This window comes from Rhinolophus sinicus, linkage group LG09 (assembly GCF_036562045.2).
Source record: "Rhinolophus sinicus isolate RSC01 linkage group LG09, ASM3656204v1, whole genome shotgun sequence".
Taxonomy (NCBI): Eukaryota; Metazoa; Chordata; class Mammalia; order Chiroptera; family Rhinolophidae; genus Rhinolophus; species Rhinolophus sinicus.
In genome coordinates, this window is record NC_133758.1 from 116571793 (window position 1) to 116594419 (window position 22627).

The following is a 22627-nucleotide window of genomic DNA, read 5'->3' on the forward strand; positions in this document are numbered from 1 at the left end:
CGGGCACTGCCCAGCCCAGGCCTGGATGGTCCTGCGCAGGTAATTTGCTCCTGGAGTGCTGGGCAGATGCCAGAATCACCTCCAGAACAGCCAGCTGCCCGCAGTACCCCACCTGTTCCCTGAGCTGCTGGCCATGTGCCCCAGTGTCACTGGCACTAGGTCACAGGAAGGAAGCCAGGCAGCCAGGCCCCCTGCCTGCCCCACTGCCCCGCATGAAGAGACGGACGTAGCAATGGGCCAGGGGAGACCCTGTACCCCGGGACAGACAGAAACAAGCAGGTCTGGAGGCCACATGGCATTTTCTCCTGGTCTCCAGGGATCAGTCCTTCTTTCCCACAGAGCATAGAATAAACACCTGAGCTTTTCCAGAGGAGTGCCCCTGGGGACTCGGCTGCCCTCCTGGGCAAAGGATGCCCCCAGCCCCACCACGGACATGGCTTGGCAGCAGAAGGGAATGGACTGTTGCTGTGACTGAATCCATCTCCAGAGGACTATGACAAGTGCCAAGCCCACACACTTTGTGATTCTACCTCTAGGATGCCCCTGAGATGACACCTTCATAGAAATGGAGCAGTTCCCCTGGAAGCCTCGTCTGTGCAGCCAGCAGGCCAGGCCTTCTTTCCGGCAAGCATTCCATTTCTGAGTCAGTGTCTTACTGGTCATAGGGTGCTTTGGGCTTTCTTTTTCTTCTAGAACCAGTTCTGGTAACTGATGCCGTTCTGGGAATTTGACGATTTTGTCTAAGCTTTCAAATATTCTGGCATCAGATCATTCTGAGTGTTTCCCTATTATCTATTTTTAACCTGCCTTTGTCTGCGGCCGAGCTTTCCCGTCCCTGATGCTCTCCTTTCTGTCTGCTCTTTCTTCTCGATCCAGTTCTCCAAGGCTTTTCTATTTCAAAGAATCAATTTTGACATTTTGTTCTGAAACTGAAGGCCTGTTAAAGATCTCCGCGGCCTTTGGGACGTGTCCCCGGGTGTCCATAAGCCAGGACCTCCGTGTGAGCCTGTGCACCACGAGGACACCTGACACATGGTGGCAGGACACTCTGGGCTCCAGCCGTCACCCTCTGCCATCGGCCACATTGTCACTTGCTTCATTCTCCTTCCCAGTCAATTACATTGTCTGAGCCAGCCCCTGTACTCAAATTTATAAAACAGAACACAGTTTCTTTAGCTTAACTATGAAGCAGAGGCCTGAAATTAGCTTTAAAGAACCAAGAACCCAGACGGGAAGGAAAGACACATCTCTATGCTGCCAGACCCTCTCCTGCGGCCAGGCTTCTTCTGACACAGAGGGGGTGGCGTCGCCGCAGCCTCCCCGAGTCCCTCTCAATGGGTCACCTCAGGGACTGATCAGCAGGGCAGCGTTGTCAAAGCGCAGCAGAGAACCGTCTGGAAGCAGCAGGCAGACACGGCCCTGCCCCCCATCCCCTGGCCCCTCTTGTTCTTTGGGCTGCCCTGAGCGGGACGGACAGCTGCTCCAATATGTGCACTTATAGAAACAGTGAAGGGGTCTGGCTCTCTGAGACCAGTCCGGGGAGGCCACGTGTGTCTGTGTCTGTAGGGAGCAGGGCAGGAAACCAATCAAAACTCAGATTTTGCACCAAAGAAGTCACACTTTCTTTTAAAATTGTGTCCCTTGACTACAGGGCTCTTAGTTCTAAACCGCAAAGAAGGGGAGGGCTACCCCTCGTGCTGCAGCAAATATAACCTTCGTCACGGCGTTGCCGCAAACTCAGTCACTCCCGGCACAGGCCATGCAGGGACAATCCCGGCGCGCAGGCTGAGCAGTGCCGCTCACAGCTCACCGTTCCCTGGGACAGTCAGAGATTGTCCCCAGGCCTGGGGTGAGGCACCCTATGACCTGTCAAAAAGTAACTGGTCAGCCTGAGCCAGAACAATCTTGGCGCCGAGTTTGTGATCAGTGAGAGGGGCCGAGAGCCCAGGACCAGAGCAGAGCAGGCGCCATGCTTCTCAGGCTTCCATCTGCTGGTTCCTGTCCCCAAACAAACAGCTGGCAGCTGAGACAGACAGAATCTAACACTGGAGCGTGCATTTCAGAACCAGTCCCCGCTCTGCCCTCCCGAAAGTGGCTGCCACACTGTGCAAGTCCGTCCCGCTTTACAGACTGAAGCAGCAGCCGCACCTCTGCTCACCCTGCACAGGACAGAACACGACGATTCTCCCAGTACATCTGCCCGCCCACCTGCAGGCCCTCACCTCTGCGCTGAGCCCACACCCGCATCTCACGGGTCTCCTGCTGCACACTTCACGGCAGGCCGCACTGTCACACACACGTCCCTCCACGTGTGCACGGCCGGCCACGCTCAGCTCCTCTAGTCTCCTCCACTGAGGCCACAGCAAATTAAAGGCCCCCCGCCAGGCACCAAGAATGTGCCCCAGGCAGCTGCTCCTTCTCCTCCCAGACTCCACCCGCTCCAGGACCCATTCCCAGCCCCTCCAGCCCCAGCCCTGTGTGTCCTGCCACCTGCAGAAGCTGATGGGCACCCCTGCCCCACACAGTAGTCAGTGCAGAGCTGGGCCCCCAGCAGCCTCTCCCGTGACAGGGTACATCCCCCAGCACACCATCCAAAGCGGGGTAGCCCGGAACCAGGGCACATGCCCCAGCATCCCCACCCAGAATGGGACGGGTCCCCAGCACCCCCTCCCAGAACCAGTGCGTGTCCCTCCAGCACCCCCTCCAGGCTGGGGCCCATCCCCACCCCACCCTCCGTGCCCCTGTCCCCGAATGGGGACCGCACACCGACCTGCTTCTCATTCTCATCCTCCAGCTTCAGCCGGTCCTCGATGCAGTTCCGGGCCAGCAGGAAGGCCCTCCGCTGGGAGCGCTCAGCCAGGACCCTCACGAAGACCCCATACATGTTCACGCCCACGAAGAGCAGGGCGTTGGCGCTGAGCTGGAAGGGAGAGGACAGCGAGGCACTAGCAGGCTCCACAGACCTCACAGCCTCCGGCTCACAGCCCCAGAGGGACCACCCAGCACCTGCCCCCACGGGGTTTATGAGCTGTTCCAAACACCTGCCCATCGCCGCAAACATGGAGGGTCTCCGTGTCTGATGGAGCCAGGCACGGCCGGCAGGCTCCCAGGGCCCCTGCTCCTTGTGAACTGGCCAGAAATCCACCTCACCCAGGACTGTCTGCTGCTTACATCACACAGAACAAAATAAATACAATTGCCAGCCAGCCACAGGTCATGGTCACGGGGCTCCAGGCATTGAGGGTGGGATGGCCTGACCGGGATGAGCTGCAGGACAAAGAAACAGGAGACCAAGAGGTCGCATGGATGGGCCCCTGGCAGCACCTGGGCATGGGCTGGACTGGAGGCAGGGCCGGGGAGACACCAGCCACAGGGGTCTCCAGCCTCGAGAGGGCGGAGGCCACAAGGAGGAGAGATGAGGAAACACAGAGGGGTCGGGGCTGCATGTGTCCTACTCCAGGTTATAGGACAGCCTCAAACACATGTCCCTCGGGGGGGTGGACATAAAGGGCTATAGTCAGCAATGACTTCCACCTACAAACATGAGAGCTGTTCACAGGAGGTGACAGAGAGAGACGAGGCCCATGAATCCATAAACCCCAGCACTCAGCCAACATCTCCAGAAAACAAAAGCGTGAACTCGTTTCAACAATGTGAAAGGAGCCCAACGCGGCCGGGCTGCCACCCCCGAGGCATGACTGCCCTGCCTGTCATGCCTCAAACGCTTGGATATTACAACAGTATAAAATAACCCTCGGACCAGGCCTAAAGCAACACTGTATCCCAAAGAGCAGTTTGCAGACATAACAGAAAGCACTTATGATTACCGGACTGAAAATTGAAAACATTGTTTAGAATCAGCGACACTGTGTTACATTATCTGCACCAACAGCAGTGTCTTCCTTCTGTGGATGTCATGGTCCCCTTTCCTTTCTCATAAACACCCATCACCTTTGTCTCCTCATCCGAACACCATCCAGGCTTCTGCCTCAATCAGTGCTGCCCAAATAGCTATTATTGTTCTCAATACATGCTTGTCGCCTGTCACTCTGAAAGGCCCTTCATTTTTTAGGATAACACTCGTCAGCAAGGGGACAAAGCCAATTCAGTGCCACAAACACCTGACAGAGTGGTTGCGCACACCTTAACATCTCAGGCAGACATGAGGGAAAAAACATTCCTCCTGGAGGGATATTTCATAAGGTTTTCCTCATGAAAACCCTTTGCCAGCCAGAGGGCGGGACAGCCACCCACCGTGAGGGGTCTAGGGGATTGGCTGAAGGTCCTCTGCAAACAGTGCCCACTCTGACCCTGGTCGTCTGCACGTGACCTTGGACGTCTCTTGTTCTCTTAGCCTGGGTGCTCTCCCCTATGTAGCACTCCAGGCTTGTGGCTGTGGTGCCGGCACCAGCTTCTCACCAGGTTGGGTGGCCAGCTCTGGCCGTGCGCAGGGGCCGTGTGCGGTCCCGGTGATCAAGGCGGCTTTCCTGTCCTCTAACAGACCGTCTGCTGTGTTTGGGCATATGCTCATGCCAGTCTGTTTACAAAGGCACTTGACTGGTGGGAGTTGGAAGACCAGCAAATATGAAACAATAAAGTGCATCTTTGTACAGTCAATATTTAAATCATGCTGAGTGTATTAAAGTGCCCACAGACACAGCAATGGGCACAACCGCGGCACAAGCCACACTTCTCCTTCCAGGAGACAAGATCCTTCTGGCTCCCACATGTCGCTCCCGGCTTTATTTTAATGTCTTGAACATGCAGAACATATGACACATAGGACACCCTGCCAGGCGGCAGCAGCCCCTCCAAAAACGCTTGGCACCCCCGCCTCTGAGGGCCCCTGCAGCAGAGCTCTCAGCTGTCATCTCCTCAGGACACTGCAGGTCATACTCATGGGCCAGACAAACACAGCTTTTCCAGGAAGCAAGGCCTCAGCTGGCCCGGGGAGGGGACAGGGGAAGGCAGGTGATCCCACCGAGGTCAGGGAGGGCCGAGGGCTGAGGGGCAGGACAGTTTGGTCAAGGAGGAAAGCACTAGTGGAGTAGGGGCGGTCACCCCTCCACACCCACTCTACTCCAGCCATGATAACCCCCCAGGGAAACCGTCACTGAGCACCCAGCGGCATGGCCTAGAGGGGGGGTTGGGTCACTGGCAGCAAAACAGGCTGAGAGGGACCAAGCTCGGGGAAGAGCACGTGTTGGGACTGCAGGAGGTGGCAGGGCTGCACAGCGGCGAGGACGGCGGGGCTGGCCAGTGAGGGGTAGCCACCCCACGGCTGGTCTCTGGGCTCCGGTGCGGCTGAGAAGGCCAGCCTGTGGCGGTACAGCCTGGGGTCAGCGCTCTCCGAGCCCCTGTACCAGCCCTTTCCCCTCCTGAGCTGAGGGAACCCAGTCCCTCCCCCCACAGTGCCAGCTACTCGGTCTTGGGGCCTGGCCCCTCCTCACTGTCCCACAGTTACTTTGGGGCTGCCACCTTTGATGCCTCCTGACCCCCAATCTGATGAGCAACAGCAGGCCCTGCCCCGGGATGCTGCCTGCAGGAGTGCCCACGCCCCTCCCCAGCCCCCACCCTCTGCAAGCGGGCGGCTTCCCCAGCCCTCCTCCGGCTGGGCTCTGCGGGTGGGCTCTCAGTGAGCGCTGGCCGGCACCCTGGCCTCTTTCTGGGCCACTGTCCCTGACAACCCTTCCGGAGCCCACAGCACACAGCCCCATGACCACAGTGGGCCCATGTTCCTGGGCAGTGACCTGTCCTCACTGTCCCCACCATTGTCGCTGTGGGAGGACGTGGGCCACACCTGGAGGCAGAGCCTGGGGACCAAACAAGGACCAGGCAACAGCAGCAGCAGAGGGCCCCCCCCATGCAGTCCCCAGTAGGCAGTGGTGAGGGCAGTTTGCAGGCCACTTAGAGATGCCAGACAGGGGTGCACATCTCACCAGGGCGGAGGACACAGGAGCCAGGCACGCCCTGGGGCGAGGCTGCCACTGTCCATATTTGGGGGGAAGACACAGATTTAAAGAGGTCCAGCCTCCCTGAGGTCACCAGACGAGCAGGCACATAACTGCAGTGCCTGCCCCACCCCAGGTGCCATCTCTGGTTCCAGGGCTGGGAGGATGGGCTTTGGGGGTCCCATGGACCCTACATAGGTTCTGGTGGGCTCAGGTCTGCTGGACTGGTGGCCCCAGTGGGGGGGACGGGGTGGCCATGGCTCCACCTCCCCTTGTCCCCCACACAGGGCAAGAGTAGAGGCTGAGAGCAGGAAGGACCAGAGCAGGGGAGGTCACATGCCCAGCGGGGCCAAGTGTGAGGTGGCCGAGTGCCTGGAGGGGCTGGGGGAGGAGGGACCACAGGGACGCAGGACGAGGACCTGTCACAAGTGCTGGGGAGGCAGGGAGTGGCCGTGACATGGCCTCCAAGAAGAATGTGACCAGACTGCCCAGAGAGATGAACTCTAATGCAATGTCCGGGTGGCAGAGACCCCCGGCCATGGCCACTGGCGGAGGCAGGTCTGGAAAGGGTCAGGGCTGAAGGCGGGAGCCGGGACCGTCAGTCTGCAAGGGCCGCTGGAGCCACGAGAGCCACATGAGGAGGCCCTGGGAGATGCCACCCGCACGGAGGCCAACGCCACCTTTTAGAAAAAGTGAAAAGTGGACCCCAGCCCTCAAAATAAACACTATAATTAAGAAAACCAGTAAGGTCCCTTTTGAGATTTTCTCATCATCTTAGCTTCCCTTCTTCCATCTTTGAGGTTAGATTACAAACACGCACGAGCAGTTGATGGGGCCATAAACAGCCAGTGTATCAGTTTGTCAAGACAACTACTACTGAGTCCCCTGTCGTTGTCCTTGGCCAGGGCCCCCCGGCCCCAGCAGAGGGAGGCAGCTGTCCTCACTCCCTCCCAGCAACGCCCCTGCCATTTCTGTTCGCTCTAAATCCTGCCCCCGGGAGGAGCTGGGACTGAATGCTGTTAGGACATCAGAGGCTTCTCAGACTGAGCCGAGCCACTTCTGAGGCCCAAGGAGATGCTGCAGACTTAGAATCAAAGCAAAAAGCCCCCAGGAGTGTCTGAGAGCCTGCGTCCCAGCATGTCATCAGCTTGGCTCAAATAAACTCCCACAAAAATTCTCAAAAATAAAGCAAGCTCTTTCCAGACGGGGACTATGCCAGAGACAGGGACCCTCTCCCCTGTAGGGTGCCCACAGGAGGGACCCCCAGCCACAGGGGGTCCTACCCTGCATGGGGATCCCACTTTCCGCATGCTCTCAGCTCCCCAGCATGAAGGCTGGCCTGGGCTCTACAGAGCCCCAAAGCACAGGGCCAGCACCCCAGACGCCACACAGCAGGGCAGCACGAGGCTGAAGGAAACCCCAAGATCCACCCTGCACGGACCAGCAGTGCTCGAAGCTCCCCGACCCTGTCTGTCCCCGAGCACCCTATGTCCAGCGTGCGTGTGACATGCTGCTTCTGTGCAGCAAAGACGGCTTCGTGCATCGTCCTTCTTCAGCCTCCTTGGGGCATCCCTCTGCTCAGAGGCCTTCTGCCCGCCAAATTCACGGTGCCAAGGAAGCCACTGTCAGCAGGTGCCTGCCCCACAGGCTGGCGGGAAGACGTGGAGCAGGGAGAGGCGGGGCGCGTGCTTTGTAAAGGTGGGTGCTGTCTTCTTCACTCGTCTCCAGACAGAGTCACAGACTCCCAGACTTCCTAACAGGGGTGGGGGGAGTCTGGGCATCATCGATTCCCCTCACCATGTGCTCCTCTGTACCCACCCCCATCAATTTGTCACTATCGCCACCCCTGCCATCCACTCGAGAATTGGAATACATCCTAAAGGAGCCAAATGATTTAGAAATGGTAGGAATGTTCGAAAACAAGCTTTTCTAGCATGAACGTCTCACCTTCACCACAGCCCTGCAGGAGAGCCGTCATGCCCCTTATACAGGTGGGGAAACTGAGGCTCAGCGAGGGAAGGGCTTGTATTGCTCAGGAGGGCGCAGCCAGGAGCAGTGAACCCCAGATGTCTGCTCCCTAAGATGGGCTCCCGTCTTCCTGGGGAGGGGCCAGAGCTGCCTGGGCCTCAGGTTTCTTTACCGACTCTCTCCTCTCTCTTTTAATCTTTTAATTCTCTAACAGGGATGACTGCAGCTGTGTAGAACATTCTCTATGTAAAAAGGAGAGGCTGACAGCACAGCCTTTCACAGAACCAGCTGAACCCTCAGCGTCCTGCACCCACCATGGCCTGCCAGCCTGTCAGGTCAGCTCAGGCCCCACCCCCACCCCACTGACCTGGCCTCTCTGCCTCTCTTCTGGTCCTTGTGGGGAGGTTGTCCTGGCTGGGGGACACACAATAGAGGGGAGGGTGGCAGGGAGAGAGCTGCAGGAGTGACCCCTGAGAAGGTCAAGCAGGCCAGGTGCCACCCCCAGGAGGCAAGCAAGAGGCCGGCCTGCTGGAAGCCCTCCCCACCCCCTCCCAGGGACTAGCAGCCCCCTGGCCTTTTCCCCCTGCCTCTGCCTCCTCTATTTCTGGCCCTCATCCCTACTTCTCTTTCTTGGCTCCTCCCTCCAGATCCCCTCCAGGTGCTCCACCCTCCAGCCCTCCCAGCCCCACCCCCTCTCTGGGTTCTGAAATGCAGACCCAGCATTGTGTCCTGTGGCCCCTCTGACCACGTCCAACCCAGGCATCACTGTCTGGGGGCACCTGGCTCCCTCGGGCCTGGTGTGGTGGCGCCTTGGTCCGCCCAAACCCCAGTTTCCTGTCTGTCCAGTTTCCCTCCTCACTCTCACCCCATGGCTTCCATCTGCCGCCTTCTCTCCCTCCCTCTTCCGCCTCTGGTTCCCAGCACCCTCCTGCCAAAATACATCCGAGACAGAAGCAGAGCTTCCCTCAGGGACCCGCTCCCAGCCTGGGTGGGAGGGGCTGCGTGGCGGAGGAGCTGGAGAAGCTGAGAAAGCCCCACGCGGCAAAGACGTCTGCTCCAGTCGCAGGGTCCTCGCCTGGGAGGAGGGTCCTCGCCGGTGGGAAAGGACCGCGACCTCATCCTTAGCACCATCTAGTCCGCCCCACCCGGATGACAGTGACAAAGTTTGGGTGCTGCGAGCCAGTGCCCAGCCACAGCGGAGCGGGGGCGGCAGGGATCAGAACACCCTGTGCGACATCAGCAAACCCAGTCCTCCTGACGGAAGCGGGTCCACCTAGGGACTCCAGAGACTGAAGGGGGTCAAAGTCCTTTTCACCCCATGTCCCTGGGGGGCCTCGGGGCTGGGAGGAGAGTCTGCGATCCCCGTGCGCGCGTCTCAGGCGCATGGGAAAAGAGCCCTGAGCCGTGCGCACAGCCGGTGAGGAACCCTGCCCGCCTGGACCCGCTCTCAGCGCCCACCTTCCGTCCCTCCCTCGGGGATGGGTGCATCCAGAGCGACAGACCCAAGCTCCAGCCCCGCGTGGCGGCTCACCAGCTGCCTGACCTTGGAGCAACCCTTGTCCTCTCCACTCGCGCCTCCTGTCCCCACTCTCCACACCCAGGGGCGTTTGTAGACTGTAACTAGGAAACAGCCTCACCCCAGGTGGCCAGCCCCCACTGCGTCTCCAACTCGCTGAGTGACCTTGAACGCACCTGCCCCCCCCAATTCGGGGCCTCAGTTTCCCCACCTGCCCTAATAGGTAGATGCGCCCCAGCTCCCTGTGTCTGCAGTCCCTCCTGGGCAGGTGTGCCCCAGACCAGATAGGGGGCGCGCGGCGGTACTTACCGTCCTCCAGAGACGTGGGCGCTTGGCAGGGACCAAGGTGGCCGTGACCAGCAAGTGCGAGGCGGCCACCACGAGCCCGAAGCCGATGGCCAGCAGGCTGCGCACTGGCAGCAGGGCGTAGGACACGAAGGTGACCAGGAGGAGCTGCCAAACGCCCTGGTCGGCCGTCGCAGACCCCGCAGCTACCCCGGCGTGGAACCCGGCGGGGCCGCCGAGCGCGAAGGGGCAGCAAAGCAGCGCGAAGGTGAGGCAGAAGAGTAGCGCGAGCTGGCCGAGGTGCTGCAGCTGCGGCACCTGCAGCGAGCGGACGTTGGTGACGACCAGCAGCGCCAGGAAGAGCACGCAGTGCACCGGGTGGGAGCCCTTAGCCAGGCTGGGCGCGGGCCCCGGCGCGCCCAGCAACTCGGCCAGCGCCAGCGTGCCCGCCAGCAGGCTGAGCACAGCCAGCGCCTTCAGCGTGGCCGCCTGCTCCAACCGCAGCGTGTAGCCGCGGAACAGCGCCTCCAGCTCGGGGCACGCGAAGTCCTCGTTGCACGCCCGCAGCCCGCGCCAGCCGCCTGGCTCGGCAGCCCGCTCGGCGCCCCCAGGCTCGCCCGCGCCGCCTCCGCCTCGGCCGCGCGGCGCCCCCGCCATCTCAGCGCCATGCAGCGGGCGCGCCCTCGCCGGCCCGGGCGCCGGGGAGGCCGGCGGCGGCGAGGCGCCGGGGCCGGCGGGCCAAGTTGGGGCGCCGGCTGCCCCGCGCGCGCGCGCCCCAAGCGCGTCCCCTCCCTCCCGCCGCGCCTGCGCACTGGCGCTGCCCGCGCCCCCGCCGCGGTCCTCGGGCAACCGCGTTGCGACAGCCGAGCTTGGAGCCGCCCGCTTGGGCGCGCATGGCCCACGCGCGCCCCCATACCGCCCCCTGTACCCCCCGCTGCCCAACCGGGCGGGTGACCTTGGGTGCCCGCTTTGCCCCTTCGAGCCTCAGTTTCCCCACTCGTTTGCCGTCTTTTGGGCGGTCTCTTGGGGCGTTAAAAATGCCGAAATCCTGCTTTATTCCCCATGGGGAATCTTGACAAATGCGTTCCCCCAATTTCACCAGGCCCCTCAATTCCACAGGAGCTCGAGATGGTGCCCGTGCCTGACTGCGGACCAAGGAACCTGTCCCGCTTTCATCAGGCTCAGTGCCCAGGGCCCACACTGTCCTGACACGGCTCCCAGGGTCTGCGGCACCGCCCTGTGGGTCATGCCACGGGCTCCTCGTGGCTCCCTGGACAGAAGTTTGACCACAGAAGCAGACACCTGGAGAGATTCGTGCCAAGTCACAGAGCAGGACGAGCCAGAGCCCAGTGGGATATCGGCCTCCCAATGCCAACCACATGGTTAAACCCAGAGGGGCTGTCACTGGGGGGGGGGGGAGGGACGACTTGTACTGCTGACATGTCCTCTTCCCTTCCCGTTTGCTGAGCTGGAAGAAGGCCTGACATGGACAGTGACCATCAGGGACATGGGGACATCACTGAGAAGAGTGACGGGGTACACCCGGAGCGCCCCACGGGCGTCATCAGTTGAATTGTATCCCCCAAAATTCATATGCTGAGGTCCTAACCCCCAGGATCTCAGAGAGTGGGCTTGCTTGGAAAGAAGCTCCTACAGATGTAGTTAAGAAAAGGTAATACTGCAATAGGTGGGTCCAATCCAATGTGACTGTCCTTTTACAAAGGGAACATTTGGAGACAGACACGCACACAGGGAGGACACCGTGAAGCTGGGAGTGATGCTGCCACAAGCCAAGGCACCAGCAGAAGTCATGAGGGAGGCCGAGCAGTCCTGCCTGGAGCCTCTGGAGGGAGCGGCCCTACCCACACCTGGGTCTCAAATGTCCGGCCTGCACATCCATGACAGCGTAAATGTCTGTCCTTTGAGCCCCCGGTCTGCGTCTTTGTTATGGTGGCCCCAGCAAACTACGCAGTTGGCACATGGTCCATCTTGCGTGACTGTCCACATCACAGAAAGTGAGTATCAGCAAGGGGCTTCCCCGGGTCACACAGGAAGTTCTGCTCTTCTGCGGGCCACCTCCCCCAGAGCCGAGCAGCAGGAGGGAACCAGCATAGGTCCCCTTGGTCCTGTGGGGCTGGGCATTCAGCCACCTGCCCGTAACCAAACATATGCCTTCTTCTCGGAACAAGCACGGATGCCACCTTTGGCCCTCTCGGTCCACGGGGACCATTGGCCTCCCCATGTTACTAAGGAGGGTGGGGCCTCCTTGAGACACGAATATAGTGCTTCTTGCTACAGTGACACCGCCCGGCATCCGTCTGACTTTTCACCGTCTACAGCCTCATGTGTATCTTTGTATTGGAGCCTCACAACTGTCAAGGGCTCTCACCTTTGGAGAAACCAAACAAATTGCTCTGGATCATGGGTGGGCCACCACAGGGGCATGTGTGGTGTCATGGCTAAGAGGGGACCCTGAGTCACGTGTCCCGGCTGTGTGACTTTGGGCAGGTTACTCAACCTCTCTGTGCCTCGTCTCCTCCTTGCATTGGCTCACAGAGTTCTCATGGGAAGAGAGGCCCAGTAAACACACACATGCACTCAGTGAGCGCAGAGCAAAGCCAGCTTTGCCCCTAAGCAGTCGGGTTCTGTGCTCACAGGAGTGAGGCCACTGTGACTGTCAGATGTTTGGGCACAGACTGTCGCTGCCGGGAAGTCACTGTACACCCCTTGCCAAGCCCCTTGCACTCCAGCTGCAGATTTGACTTCGAGAAGCGCGTGTTTCTACCCTGCAGCCACTCTGCATTTTGGCACACGCTTCCTGTGTGTGGGCGGGGAGGCATCCCGCCCGGTGGACTGCCCCGCCAAGTGGGGAAACGGGCAGCTGGCACTCCCCAAGGGACCACTCTTGGAAAGTCGACTTGGTCAAAGCTGGTGCTGGGTAACCGAGCCACCCACACAACAGGCTCTATTAACCATTAGGATGGAGAAACCCTGGCGCCGATTGGTGCGGGCTCAGCCGGCCGCATCCCCCATGCAGCTGGACGCAGTGCTCCACTTCCCAAGCTGCCTGGGATGTTTCCTGGGGACTTGTGGCTTGGGGAATGCGGGGCCATGAACACGATTTGTGGACGGCGATTAGAAACTGTCAAGGGACCTATTTGGGACTCCTCCAGTCGGAAGTGATCCTGCCTGCCTAAATACAGACGCTGGGAGCCTGGACAGCTGGCTCAGGCCCCACAGATGACCAATCACCTGAACCCCTCGGCAGAGACGGCCAGATAAGACTGTCTAATTCAACCCCTGACACACCGAGCGGTGGGATAAAGGTTGACAGGGCTTCAGAGGGCTCTGCCTCTGCTCTCTGGGTGACCAGGGTCCGCCTGTACCAGGTATCGGCCAGTCGCGAGTTGACAGGCATCATATGTCATTTGACTGTACACCTGCTTTGCAGGGAGAATGGCTGGCAGAAGGAGGCTCGTGTGACGGGCACTTTCCACCAATAGCCCTGTCACTTAGGACTCCTGGCTGAGGGACGGGCCGGCACCAGGCCAGCAGCCGCACAGTAGGTGACCACAACTGTGGCAGGTGGTTCCGAAGGAAGGAGCCTCAGGCATGGCCTCAGACGAGCCTGGGGTGGGGACAGTGGTGAGGCCACGCTGGGCTCCGCAGCTGACGCCCAGGACCCATGAGGGTGCCGAGCCCTTGAGGCCCAGGGCAGCTGTGGTGCCCTGACAGGAATCCTGCACGGAGCCTGGGACCCCTGAGGTGGCTGTGTCATCTGGTGGGACACGTGGCCTCACGAGGAGTGGGTCCCAGCCACGAGCAGGCAGAAAGGTTCAGATGACCCTGGGAGGGAAGCCATGGTGCTATCAGGTGCAGCCCACCACGCACACCAGGTCTTCACGGAAGAGCCGTGTCGACCACGTGACCACAGCCATGTGAGCCACCGCGAGTGCCTTCCCTTCCTCTCTTCTCTCAATTGCAATTTTCTACTAAATTAAAAAGAGGTTATGAATAGATTCTGGGCAGGTATGGTGGGTATTTCCGAGAGGGAGGGGACCTTTCTGCCCAGCGGCTGCCAAGCAGGCCATGTGCCCTGCCCAGGAGCAGGCTGTCGTCACCTGGGCATGCGGACAGCACTCTCACGTGGGACTTGCCGGTTCCCATCTGTGCCACGCTGTGCAGAGCACAGCTCTCCCCCAGCAAGGTCAGCCACCAAGCAGTTTCCCCGGACAGGTTGTCACTTATCCCTGTTTATCCCAAAGTGACAGCAGCTTCACAAGTGCTACACTCCTCACCATGTGTCGTCAGCACCGCAGCCGGGATGCGGGAAGGTGCATGGGTGAAGCGTGGGAGGGGATGGGCGGGTGTCCAGGCCCAGCACCCGGCTGAGCATCACCCTAGGGCACCTTTGGGACACAGCTGCCACCTCAATGCTGGACACCTCTCGGCTGTCTATAGCCACGTCAATGTGACTTTCTCAGGAAGAACCCCGTGTGCTCTGTTTTGGAACCAGCTGGACGGCGGAGGTAGGCCGAAAAGGAACCAGAGATGGCGGCCAGAACCAGGCGAAGTTCTACCAACGGGAGATTGCCTGAGGTTAGGACGGACCCCATCCAGACCTAAGGCCGTGGGGGGGTGGGCGTGGGAGGGGCAGAAGCTTCCAGAAGAGGCCTAGAGGGAGACGCCTGCCTGGCACAGAAGCTGAAAGATGGAGGCTGGGAATCAGGGGGCCGGGTAAGAAGCCGGGCGCTTTGCTCCCTCTTCCTGTGAGCCTGTCTCCCTCTGCCAACTTTTAGGGACATGGGGCTGGGCTGCATGTGGCCATGGGTCCCCCATGACCCACCCAGCAGATGGACAGACACGACACCAACACCCAGCACCATCGGAGGCTCTCCCCAGATATGGCTGCCTGGTCCTGTGCAGCAGAGACACGTGCATTTCAGTCAGGGGCCCCGGTCAGGCCCCCCAAGGTAGAGCCACTTAGGAGACGGGCAGTAACAGAGGCTTCACCCTGCCCACCAGGAGCTCACAGTCCAGCAGGGAAAAAGATGAGGACACAAGAAGCGTCCAGGACCCAGCTCTGCCACTGGAGAGGACGAGAACCATCGGTCCGTGTGGACCAGGGCCGTGTACCCTGCAGGCGGTCCCCAGCGGCACCTTAAGGCAGGCGGGGTCCCCTGCTGAATGGGGCAAAGGGCGGGATTGTCTGTGAGCCCCCAGTGACAGCGACACTCATGAAACAACACCCTTAGTGCTCATTGTCCCTTGGGGACGTCCACAACCAGGACAGAGAGCAGGATGGGTGAGCACCGGGCTCGCCCCATGGACTTGGTTGTTTATAGCAACACAGGGACCTAAGGTGACTGGGCATTAAATGGATGTGTGCAAACCATCCCGAGGGTCAGGGCTGAAGGTGGGGGCGGCGCCAAGGCTGGGCGCCAGGCTCACCCTCACACACGCACCGGGAGAACGGAAAATAAGGTCCCCACGTGGAGCCAGTTCTGACAGCTGCGCCCGAGAGGCAGAGTTTCAGCCCGAGGATTTGTGCTAAAAATAGAATCGCCGGCTTGTGGATAGAGAATTTGACCCAATTAGAGATTACCAGTTTCAGGAATTACTGGAAAAGAAATCTCATTAAATAGGTTAAATATAGGTGCTACGGCTGGAAAGTCCATGTGGGATGAAAAGGAAACCAATAGTCCAGAAGCGTTTAGAAGAGAGTGTCCTGTGAAAGGAGGGACTAGATGCTGGAGAAACGCCTGAGACCTGCGAGCTCCTGCTGAGGGCGGTGCTGTGGCTCAGCCAACGTCCCCTCCCTGTGCTGAGGACTGCAGCTCTGTGTCACACCCAGTGTGCTCACAGGGCTCAGGTCGCCCCCAAAATGTTGGCAGGGCCCCACCAAGACCAGCCTGGGCTGCAGACAGCGCCTCACCCACCGCCTGGAGCTGGCAGCCTCCGTCTTTGCTTCCCTCCTTCGCCCACGTGCCATCTGTCCCCAGGTCCTGGAGATCCGCCCCAAAATAGCCTCCGCCCTCACAGCAGCCACCCCCATCCAGCCTTTCCCACCTCCTGCCAGCAGCCCTGGGGCCACCCTGCCATCACTCAGTCGCCAGCACACTTAAATGGGAGGGCCCTACCCATTCCTTGCTCTAGAAACAGCTTCCCTTGCCTGCCAGCATGCCCCAGGCATGTTTTCACAGCACACGCGTCCTGAGGGAAACCCTAAAGACAGCCCAGTGCTTGTGCTTTCGAGGGACACGGCTCGCAAGACCCTTCCCCTTGGCTTAACTCAGCCTTTCAGCCAGCTGACCGCAGAAGGCCTGGTGGCACTGTGAGCTGGCTGACCAGCACCCCTCCACTCCACACTGGCTGCCCATTGCCCCAACTCAGGTCCCCTGCCGTCCCCTGCATGGCTGGACCCTATCCATCCTCTCCTCTGCCGGGCAGTCTGACCCACTGCACTGGCTGGAAACCTTCCAGCTGCAGCCCAGAGCAGGGGTGGGGGAGGTGCTCACCTTATCTCCCAGATGCCAGCAGGAGGGACACAACACAGGCAAGGTGTCCCTGTGCCTCGGGTCACTCCCTGGTCAGTTCTGGCCACGTGCCTCAAAGACAGCCCAGCAGCCCCAGCCTGCCTGCCTGCTGGGGCCCTGTGCCCTCACCTGGGACAGCTGCTGCGCCGGGAGCCCCAGGTCCCCTGCCCACCTGGAGGCACAGGGATGTCGGGGAGACACGTAGCTTGGCCCCCCTTGGAGCCCTGTCAATAGGGAAAGGTTGGGATCCTGGGGACAGGAGCACAGTCACCACAGCCCCCGAGGATGGGCCAGCTGTCTCCCTCTTCAGAAAAGGAGTCCCAGCTCACCCGTCCACACTCCCTCTGCCTTTCTGCTCCCCATGTTGGCCTTTGTAGCTGGGACACCACACACACACACACACACATTCATGTCCAGCTGCAGCCTCAGAAAGTGACTTGATTTGGAAATCAGGTCTTCACAGCAGCACTGAAGGACCTGAGGTGCCCCGTCCTGCACTTGGGTGTCCCTGTGAGAGGAGAGGACCCAGAGGGGAGACAGCCTGCTCCCACAGGTTTCGGAGCCCATGGCCCTGCTGACTCCAGGTGGGGAAAGGAGGGGTTTCTGTCATGAGACAAACACCATTTGCAGCACCCAGAAACCACGCCAATCTGAACGACAATTGCGAAGCCACCTCCGCCCCTTCCTGTGAACTCCTGGGGCACAATGGCCACTTCTTACTCATTTTCATGTCCCCTCCCCGGGCCCCAGGCTGGTCCTCAGCAAATACTGGGTCTCAGCACTGAGGGCCCAGAGTCCCAGAGCAGCAAGGCCGGAGTCAGGGCCAGCTGCTCAGTCACCCATGGTCCCTGGCACACCTGTGTCACCCCGCCCACGTGCGCTGCAGGTGAAGCTGCCAGCAGGCAGAAGCACGCAAAGCCAGGGCCCCGCCTGTCCAGTGCAGAGAATGCCGACGACGTCTTCCTCTCCTGTACATGTTTCTGTGGTTTACAAAATTTTATGACAGATTTTTATCATCAGAAAAATGCAATTCAATACAATGATGTTTGATTGAAATCTAACAGGTTATAGGACCTGTGAAGACCAAAGAATAAATCAGAATGTGGGGGGAATGGCTCTGGCCATTGCAAAGCACAGGCAATTGCTATGATATTTCTTCTGCAGGTCAAAACAGATTATAGACAGAGAGAAGCGAGCCCATGTGTACATTCATTCCATTCAGTTAAGTCCCTGCTCTCGGGGCAGTAGACCTGCCTCCAGAGCCCCCAGAAACCATAGCAGATGGCACTTCCTTTGGTCAGAGGTTGTTTAAAAGAGAGAAAGCCGGGACACTGCAGACAAGCCTTCTTCTCCCCACACAGGCTTCTCCCAGCAGCCTTCCTCCCGGTGCTTGGGCAAGCAGGGAGCAAATGCTCAGGTCTCGTACATTCATTAATTCTTCTGTCCCAGGAAGAAACAGAGAGTTCTAAGGAGTCATCGTGGCAGAGATCAGAACTCCAAGGGGATGGGCAGGGTGCTGCGTGGAGGACACAGGGCTCAGGGCTGTGGGCGCAAAGGCTGTGGCCCCAGTCCCCAAGGGCGGAAGTACACAGCCCCACGACACCAGCCCACGTCCCCGAGCACACCTGAGCACCCCTGCTCACACCTGAGCACACCAGCACCCGTGAGCCAAGTATAATAGTATAGAAATCTAAAAACGCAAAAAGCTTAAACATTGTAAAATTATGAAGAGCCAGACTGTTATTATTTGAATATTATGATATTAGACATAGAAAATTCATCAAAGTCTATACCTAAATTATTAGAAGTGATATGCATTTAACCATAAGAGTAACATCAAAAATTAACCAACATGTTTATACCCTGCAACAGAGACAGAATTTTCCAAAGGACCCCATTTATAAAAATAGCAAAAATTATAGGTACCTAGGAATGACTCTAACAAAAGAAGTGCGAGTGATATAGGGATTAAAAATACGAAACTTGACAGAAATTGCTGATGAGAACCCAAATGAACAGACAGATACACTATGTCCGTGGGTAAGAAAACCCTACATCCGATATCCAGTCTCTCCAAGTTGACCTATAAACCTATTGCTATGCCACCCAAATCCCAAGAGTTTTCTAAGACACATTGAGGAGCTGATTCTAAAACTCTGTGTAAGGGCAGAGACCAAGGAGAGCTGACACTGCTGCGGAATAAGCTGGGGGACAAGTGGAACCAGTGAAGAGAATAACCTAGAAATGGACCCACACGTAAGTGCAAGTTTGATACATGACAAAGGTTGCATTACCGACCACGGGGAAAGTGAGAGACATTCAGTAACATGCTGGGAATCGGAATTTGGGTCCTCACTTTACACCCCCACAGAACTCCAGTCTTCATGGAATAAAGACAAACATGAGGGCAACGTTTTAACTCTCTTCCAGAAAAATAGAGGAGAGGCCGTTCTGACCCTGGGGCAGGAAAGGATTGCGTCAACAAGATGCCAAAGCAAGACACTCACTGGAAAAATATGATGACATTACAACTGAAAGTTTCTGTTCACCAAGCACAGCATGAACAACGAAGGGTCAGCCACAAACTGGCAAGTCATGTCCCACTTGAAGCGGAGAGCCGTTACCACCCAAATTATATGAGAAATTATTGCAAATCAACAACAAAAGATGAATGACCTGTGTCCTGAAAATGGGAAGAAGGGACAAATGTTTTCAGGGAGAGGAAATGAAATTGGCAAATAAGCATGAGAGCTGACGGGGGACCACGATGGAGCCCCTATCACCCCCCAGAGGGCACGGACCCGAGTGTGAGGACACGCAGCTCAGAAGCAGGAGGGAAAACCGGCCCATCTCTCCTGCAGAACAACTTGACGTCATCTGGTAAATGTAAACATTTGCAAGGCCGGTGACCCAGAGCAGGCCGTCCTGGGTTTCAAAAGCCTGGAGAGGGCATGGCCTGTGCGCCAAACACAAGCGCTGGAAGGTGCAGCCTGCATTGTCGCTAGTGACAGGACACAGAAAACAACCCTCCAGCCACCGGAGAAGGAAAGTGACTAATGACACGGCGGTCTGGCGGAATATTATAGGACGGTAAAAATAAGTGCAGCGTAGGTACATGTGCGAATGTGCACGACTGGGGAAACGGTGGTACTATTTCCATAAAACTTGAAAGCAAGCAAATTCGAACTGTGCATCATTTAGGGGTGCGCACACACATGATAAAACCCTATTTTACCAGATCTGGGGGAAAAGTCAGCTAGAGACGTTCAAGCTGTCTGTCACTCACAGACAGAACCCGCCCACTGCTTTGCTCTGTGCCGGCACAGAGCCTTAAACGGTTTTCGTGTGTGCATGTGCGTGTGTTTCACTGAATTATGTGATCAAAGCCTTACCCCAAATTATGTGCTGTAAATCAGGGCTTCGCAAATTTGAGCATCGGGACCCCTGGAGGGCTGCCCTCCAGTTTCTGGTTTGGTACATCTGGGCTGAGAATGTGCATTTTAAACATTTCGCAGGTGACCTGCTGTATTTATTACAAAGTGTTACCAATAAACATTTCTTTGTGCCTAAAGAGCCCACGCTCAGGTGCAGGAGCCCTCGTTTCCACGGTGAGTACAAATGGCAGCGGCCGGTACTTAGAGCCCTCCGGTGGCAAGGCCCTGCGTGAGCTGGAGGTGGGGACATGTGGGGACACGGCACAGCGGCACACGCTGCAGGTCCTGCACGGCTCCCTGCAGCAGTTCGGCTCCAGGGTCCTCACTCACGCCTGCACTGGAAACAGGGAAGAGGCGGTGAGGGGTGAGAACGAGCCTCAGTGCAGCTGTGGGCCAGGCCGCGTGTGCACAACTGTCCCTTTGTTGAGCCGCGAGGGCCCTGCTCTGGGGCCGAGGGCAGAGAGCCACAGGGGCACCTCGCCGTGGGCCTGGCACAAGGTCCTTGACAGGACACAGCCTTTGCAGCTGGCCTCGTCCCAGAGACCCACATCAGTCATTCTGAGGGTGGCCATTCTTGGAGGATAGGAATGGGCAGGTCACCCCGTATTTCCTGCAACCTCCCAGAGACGTGTTTGCAAATGTGCCTTGAAAATCCATGGCCCTCAGTGCGGCTTTTCTCCTCATTAGAAATGATAGAATCAATTTTCTTCACTGGCTCTGTGTGATGCCTGATTTGTTTTGAAAGGAGAAGGAAAATCATTTCATCTGGGGGTTTCGGTGTGAAGGGCAAACTGAAGAGCAGCATGGAACTCGCCAGCCGCACCGTCTCCTCATCCCCCAGAAGCCACGGTTTCCTTTCCACTCTTTAGAAACTAAATTATTTTGAAAAGAAAAATGCCGTTCTAACAACCGTAAGTGGCTGTTTTTATAGTTCTCAGCCTTTTAAAAGACAGTGTATTTTTGCAAAAATTAAATTGCATCAAACTCATACTCTCTGGGAAGCCAGCGGGCTGCCCCCCAGGAAGCCTCCCTCTGCGTCGGCTGTAACGTGTTGACAACAAGCCGTTTCACTCCAGATCCAGTGGTGGTGCTCGCAGTGCTTTCTGGAGGAAGCAGGTGCCGGCCGGGCCTCTCCCCACAGCGCAGGCGGTACTGCCTCTCCGTCTCCTCCTGATCGCTGACCTCCTGCGGTCTAGCTGTGGCCGCAGGACCCTCGGCTGTCCTATAAACCCGCGGTGAACAAGGCAGCCGCTGGCTGTTTTCCGTGCAACCTGGGGCGTCGTGCTGGCCTACAGCGCCCCCTGTCGGCTGATGAGGGGGCTCCCTCACTCCTTAGCCTTTCCTGCAGCCCCGCATGGAAGGTGACAGCTGGTGAATACAAACCATCTCGCCTGACCCTGCTGCAGCCTGGTGGAGCTCAGCCGTGGTCTCTGACACGGCGACTTGTGAGCAGGAAGTTTGCAGGGTGAGCTCTCCGCGTGAATGCCTGCGAGTCAGGGAGCAGGAATGAGCAGGGGAAACGGGAGCTCCGACCTGCAGGTGCACCACCTGGGTGAGGGAGCTGGTCCCTACACTCCTAGGTGGACACAGTACGGGGCCACCATCACCTCACAGGAGACAGGCTATGGGCTGACACAGTGGCCCGTGGGTGGAGGGTGTGGCTGGCACCAGCGCTGACCCCCCACCCCCAGCGCCTCCAGCTACCTCGCACAACGTCCCCCCTCCCCCGCTGACCCTGCCATGTCCCTCCCCCTCTCACCAACACAAGTTCCTGCCCAGTCACACTGGCCCACACACCCAGATGCCCCTCCCTCCCTGCTGTGCTGGGAGCCCCACCCTGGGCTCATCAGCCCCTCCCCAGGCTGAGAACTCCCCTGCGGACCCTGTCTCCCCGAGCCCCCCCACCAACGGTGGAGAGAGGACTTGGGGATAGCAGCACTTTCGGGAGTCACTAGACTAGGAGAGAGAAAGAAGAGGAAAAACAAGAGAGAAAGTTATCAGCACTGAGAAAGGAGACCAAAAAGCAGGAACTTTTATTCCCTTTTATTACCTGGCTTAACCTACATATCATAACCTGCATATATAATTTCCAAAGGTCATAAACAATATTAGCATAATTGACATTAACAAGGTAACTATGGTTACAGCAGGTATGATGTAGGCACATTTCAGACAAAAATCACACAAGAACAAAATGCCTTTGAGAACTTAAATCTGTGGTGAGAGGAAAGGTGCCTGCTGCAGCCCAGACCCTCTGTCCACAGTACAGCCCAGTCCCTCCGTCCACACTGTCCGTGCAGCCCGGTCCCTCCGTCCACACTGCGTCATTGTTTCTCACAGTCTGCAGGCAGGACGTCCAAGGACGAGGTGCCGGCCAGTGGGTTCCTGGTGAGGACTCTTTCCTGCCCACAGACGTCGCCTCTCCTCTGTCCTCCCGTGGCAGAGGGACAGAGACAGAGAGATGATCGCAGCCTGGGGTCTCCTCCACTGCTCATAAGGACAGTAGAAATATAATCTGGGGTTGCGCTGCCGGTGGTTTCCCCTTGAGGGGGGAGCCCCAGGCCTTCCACCTGAGGTGGGCGGCTGGCCTCTCCCTGAGCACAGAGGAGCTGGCCAGGGGGCGGTGGAAGTGTGATGAGCGGGCAGACGTGCTCACACGGGGCGGCTCACAGGCTCCACAGAAACCGCTGTGTGGATACTCGAGGTCCAGCTCGCCGTGGTTTCCAGGGATTCCCCACCAGCGAGGAGAAGCCTGGGCATCCCACCCGGGAAAAGTGGGTGCTCCCAGGACCACCTGTCACAGGTGTGTGTGGGTGTGGGGGGCGGTGAGCGCCTGGAAGGGAGCCAACGCAAACGATTTACTGTGTTTCCTCAGGGTCCTTTTACTTTGTCTCTGTTGTCACCTCAAGCCTTAGCTTGTTATCCTGGCTTCATCTC

General features: G+C 58.3%; 1 protein-coding gene across 3 annotated transcripts in view; it reads right to left on the reverse strand.

Annotated features, from left to right (window-relative positions):
• The window catches only part of ADCY1 (adenylate cyclase 1), a 55496-nt gene extending 45002 nt beyond the window's left edge, over nt 1-10494 (reverse strand). The window contains exons 1-2 of one of the 3 annotated variants that reach the window (XR_012498943.1): nt 9745-10494; nt 2771-2920 (exon numbers count right to left, since the gene is read on the reverse strand). Coding sequence is in view for 2 of the 3 variants with exons in the window: in XM_074341081.1 (XP_074197182.1) it covers nt 2771-2920; nt 9745-10377 (783 nt within the window). In the remaining variant the exon portion in view is untranslated. The remainder of the gene's footprint in view (nt 1-2770; nt 2921-9744) is intronic. The other 2 variants (XM_074341081.1, XM_074341082.1) reach the window with 2 other exon arrangements.
• Between the last annotated feature and the right edge of the window lie 12133 nt (nt 10495-22627).